The following is a 5,083-nucleotide window of genomic DNA, read 5'->3' on the forward strand; positions in this document are numbered from 1 at the left end:
AAAACTGATTAAATGACTTTTCTGAAATCTAATGTTTGTAGTCAGTCCACTGAGGGCTGACTAGTCTTATCATTAAACTTTCTGGCCTCTGTGTATATATTATCTGCTTCTTGAACATTCTGTGTACAGTTATGGTACATAATATTGGTCCAAAATAATGTGAAATTGCAATTTATTTTATTGAAAAAAGTAAAGGAGGACCCCAAAGCCCCCATCAACCTAAGTCTTCCAAAAACCCAACACTGAAAAAAAGAACTCAGCTGATATTGGAATTTTCAGGTCGATGCCGATATTTGGGCATAATAAATGTGCAATATCGATATATCTGTAGATATTCTAAACTATGTACACTGTACATGTATTGCAGAAAATATACTGCACTTACATTTTCTGCAATCGTTTGTTAAATGCCTTATCAAGTATGTAATGGAGGCAGGATGTTTTACAGCTTAACAATAAACTTAAATGTCCAAAATGACATCAGTGCAGCAAAACAGTAAACTCCACTGGGAATAACTCAAGCATCGTTCTTGTCACCTTCTGGACAAAATACTTGCAGATACACTGCATTAGCATTAGGCTAACATCGGCCGATAAATTGATATATTGATATATCTGTCGGCTCTACTGAAAAATGCACCATATTAAGTAAAAGCCCTACATCTCATCAATTAATTACTAACAGCAAAACATATTTTGTATCAAAAATACAATGTATTCTATTATTATAATTACCGATGTGTTCATAAGCTGAATTTTAATCTTGCATTTTAAATACTTTTTTTTGCAAATTAACTCCAGCTGCCAAATAACTGAGAGCAAGTCTAAAGCAGCAGAAGGTGAAAATACTCATTAAAATACAAGTATCTCAAACGGAGTTCATGTACTTTAATGTTACTTTCCATCACTGCTAACCAAATCTGTAAATCTAAAGGCCAGGAAGCAATACTTAATATGTAATTATGTGCTTCTGCTATAATCTCACCTCCCTCTAATGCAAATTAAACACGTTTTCTACATGAATGGAAAGACGGAAGTCTTTGGGGATGTAGCCTAAAATATATATCAGCTTTATTGAAACCTTTTACAAGACAAAAAAAGTTGGCAAAGGGTTATACAATAAGTGCAAGGGTTTGTTGCAGTTCATGTTAGCCTAAAGCGCCGTGTGGGTAGTTACTCTAATAGGATAGAACATAGTTACATAGAATATAATTAGTTTGCACGTGTTACAGGAGCAAACACATTAAAAAGTCGTGTTTCTGAAACTTCTTTTGAAGAAGAAAACGCTTGTCAGGGTTCATATAGGCGAAGTGGTTTCTTTTAAAGGCCTCTGTGGGGTTTCTTCATTCATTTCCTTCAATGCATAGTTTCACAGTCCGACCAACAACAGCGACTTTGGCTGCATGTAGGAGGCAAGCACGTGACACCACGATACATCCCGGCACGAATCCTCCAAAAATTCAAAAATAAGAAAAAAAAAAATAATAATAATTTTTGAAAAGTCTTCTTTGTTTGTTTGTCGTGTGACGGACCTGCAGTTTCTCTCTGGGTCCAAGTCCTTAGTGAGGTGAGAGCTCACATCACGCACGGTTTGATGTCCTGACACACGCTCTGGGGGTGGTGGTGGTGGTGGTGGTGGTAGTAGGATCCGCTGGCCGAGGGATGGAAGGAGGAGATGCCGTTAAAGTTTAACACGAAATCTTTCCTGTCGCACACCGAGGAGTGGCTCTGATAGCGAGGGATCCCCACTGCGGAGGACACAGAGAGGAGAGGTCAAACATGTGCAAATAAAGAGGTTACCACATTAATATTCATTATGATTTACCGACAGCAACTTGTTTGTAGTTTGAGCATCTGTTGCATTAATTATTCAGGACGAAAAACAGTTTGTGTGAGGTTAATAACGTCTGTTGTGACCGGAAATTAATGTTTTGTCATGCAAATGTCTTCCAAATTAAATCTAGAATAGAATAAGATTTGTATTAACTTTGGTTCTAAAGTCAAATGTGGACTGTAAATGGAAAAAATAGACGATATAAGTCGCCCAGATTCTGTCAAATAGGTTTTAAAATCAACTAAATGAACAGCAGAGGACGGATAAGGCCTTGTTTTACTGACATTATTAGTATTTATTTTAAAAATATAACGTTTCAGGCAACTGTCTCACATCTGTACAGATTAAAGTTACATAAATTGTTTATTTCTTTACATAAATAGGAACGATTTAATAAAATAGAATATTTTCTGGACTTCTGCCTTCTACACCTTCTTCAAGGCGATAGCGCAAAAAATCCCCCTTAATTTGTATTTTAAAAGTTACCTCACCGTCCTTTAGCTATTTTAAAAAAATAATTTGATGCTTTTATTTGGATTAATAACCAATAACAGAAGAACAATTTCCCCTGGAGGGCCTCAAACTTGCAAGAATCTTTAAATCAGACTCAGTGACCGTCATCCTGTCTGTAAATGAGCCTCTCTTTCCAGAAAGAGAAAAATAAATGAGGAGGCTGTGGCTTCAAGGTCATAAGGACTCCAGATGTGACTGTTTTTCAGGGGGAGACAGCGGGCTTTATCCTCCGGGCCACAGCTCGCTGCCCTGCACACGATCCCCCCTGACTGACAGTACAGCCACCGACCCTGCACCGTGCAGTCCGACACATTTACCCTCAATTACGACGCTGCGTAAAGTTTAACGAGGCCTTCCGTCTCTTGTGGGTGAACGCGGTGGTTGAAAATCCTCCGCCGGTGTGGTCCGACCTGCACAGTCTTTGTTTGGTTAACCTCTGGGACCCTTTCGGGCTCCAGCATGGGTTTACTCGCCTCGGTGAAATCCCCAGACTTTAGTAAAGCCTCGGTGTGTTATGTTAAAGTAAATGAGCGTGAACCGGGGAGCTGAATTACGGAGGCGATCACAAAAATAGATTTTTCTTTTATTTGATTATTAGAGAAAGTGTCCTGTGGAGATTTGTACAGATGTGACACAGAAAATCATGCAAACTGTGGATTAAAGAGACACATTAGCATCTTAGAATTATATTTATTTATTTAAATCATTCTTTAAAACTAAAGTTGTTTTTACTGAAACAAACCAGGCCACTACATCACTACATGGTTTTGGGTGGGTTTTATTATTTAATAAAAAAACATTCAATGTAACTTTATTAATCATTTAAAAAAAGCCTTTGACAATTGTGAAATTATTTTGGCATCCACGACTGTTGATCTTAAACGCTTTGGCGGAAATAATGAGGGGAAAATACAGTTCAACCAAATAATTCAAATGAATTGTAGTAAATGATTATTGTACTTTTTTCATTACTCGCCTTACATGAATATTTAAACTCTAATTTGATATTATTTTCGCTCTGAAATAAGCCCGACAATCCTGAGTTTAAAGTTATATTTCTAAAAATATCACTTCATAATTAAATGTTTAGAATTCGTCACAGGCCTCTGCTGCAGATACAAACTAAATAGTGCACTGTCTAACATGCTGTGAGGATTAATATTACGTGTTCATATCAGTTTATTTTTGCAATAATCGCCACAGATATTAAACGGGGTCCATCATCCTCAGTTTGAGTCATAAGTGAGTCTGTGGTACCTGATAAGTCGCTGCTGTGGCTCTCTCTGCCGTTCTGGTGGAGATAGCTCTGCTCCAGGGAGTAAGGCGACATGCCGGAATGTAAACCAGAGGATGCGGGGCTGCTGGAAGCGAGAGGCTGCTGTTTGATGTAGGGGGACCCGCCGGAGGACGCCCAGTGTGCTGATGTACTGGCGTACGGGGAGTGGCCGTCCAGCGCGCTGGCCATGGCTGGAGAGGACGGCACGGGACTGCTGCTGCTGTCCGGGCCGTACTCCCCGTTCGGCGGCACAGGACAGCTCGCCATGTACGTGGAGCCGGGGCTCGGGGACATGTGGGGGACGTGGTGGCCGCCGCTCAGCCCGTCGTAACCCCCGGCCATTGAATTGCTCATCATGTCCAAGTTGTAGCTGTTGCTGTGACAGGCGAGAGAGGCGGATGGAGCTTGAAAGTCAAAACTCTGCGGGAGGATGGAGGTGCCGAAGCCGATGCCGTTCATCATCCGGTACATGGGCTTCAGGGCTTGGCATTTTCTTCTGAAGCCTCTGGGTCTGCGACGAAACGAGCCCTCCTCGAACATGAACTCACTGCCCGGATCGATGGTCCAGTAGTGGCCTTTCCCCGGCCGGCCCAGTCCCTTGGGCAGCTTGATGAAGCACTCGTTCAGCGACAGATTATGCCGCACCGAGTTCTTCCAGCCCTGATATGAGCCCCTGAAGAATGGGAAGCGAGCCTGGAGGAACTGGTAGATCTCACTGAGTGTCAGTCGTTTGGTGGGAGAGCTCTGGATTGCCATAACGATGAGAGCGATGTAGGAGTAAGGAGGCTTTTCCGGTCGCCGTAAACCGGAGCTCGTCTTCTTTCCTTTAATGGCGGTGGACGAACTTTCCGTGGCGGCTTGTGGGCTCAGCATGGCGGGGTGCAGTACGCCGGACGCCGGGCTGGATCTCAGAGGAGGCGGAGGGTCCAGCTGCTGCTGAGGGGTCTCGGTCGTCATGTCAGCTCTGACGTACGACTGGCGTAGAGTGAAGAGAGGGAGGGAGAAAAGACGAGCCGAGAGACGTTTCACGAGAGAAAAGTATCGGGATCCAGCGGTCAGTGTCCCTGCATGTGAGCGTTACACCGCCAGTGGTCCTCAGAATCCCAGCGCAAAATGGAGTGAAATCTGTCTCCAGTTACGCACGACTCTCCCGTTACGCACGGTGCTCCCTTGACGCATGCAGAACGCACGGCGGGTACGCGCTGACAGAGAGAGGAAGAGGAAGAGAGAGTGGGGGGAGCTGGTTATCCAGTGGAGACTGAGTGTCCAGGGCTTCAGCTCGACACAGAGGCTCCAGTGGGTGTCACAGCTAAGTGGTGCTCTGTGGCGCGCCGGGTGGCCATCGACCGCCTTAATAGTCCCTCAAGTGGAGGAAACGCGAAAACCCCTCGACTTATTGCGCGCAACAGTCCAGCCAAACAAAGCTCGACCACCTATCATTTCATAAATCTTTCTTCCCT

The 5,083-nt window shown here is 43.6% G+C and overlaps 1 protein-coding gene across 1 annotated transcript; it reads right to left on the reverse strand.

The window, feature by feature from the left end:
- Window positions 1–1,153: 1,153 nt before the first annotated feature.
- On the reverse strand, window positions 1,154–4,580 carry foxf2b (forkhead box F2b). Its single transcript, XM_073477050.1, has 2 exons — window positions 3,605–4,580; window positions 1,154–1,748 (listed from the first exon to the last, which is right to left on the reverse strand). The coding sequence occupies exons 1-2, from the start codon at window positions 4,578–4,580 to the stop codon at window positions 1,576–1,578; spliced, it is 1,149 nt and encodes a 382-aa protein (XP_073333151.1). The 3' UTR covers window positions 1,154–1,575.
- Window positions 4,581–5,083: the final 503 nt, after the last annotated feature.

This window comes from Pagrus major, chromosome 11 (genome assembly GCF_040436345.1).
Source record: "Pagrus major chromosome 11, Pma_NU_1.0".
NCBI classification, from domain to species: domain Eukaryota; kingdom Metazoa; phylum Chordata; class Actinopteri; order Spariformes; family Sparidae; genus Pagrus; species Pagrus major.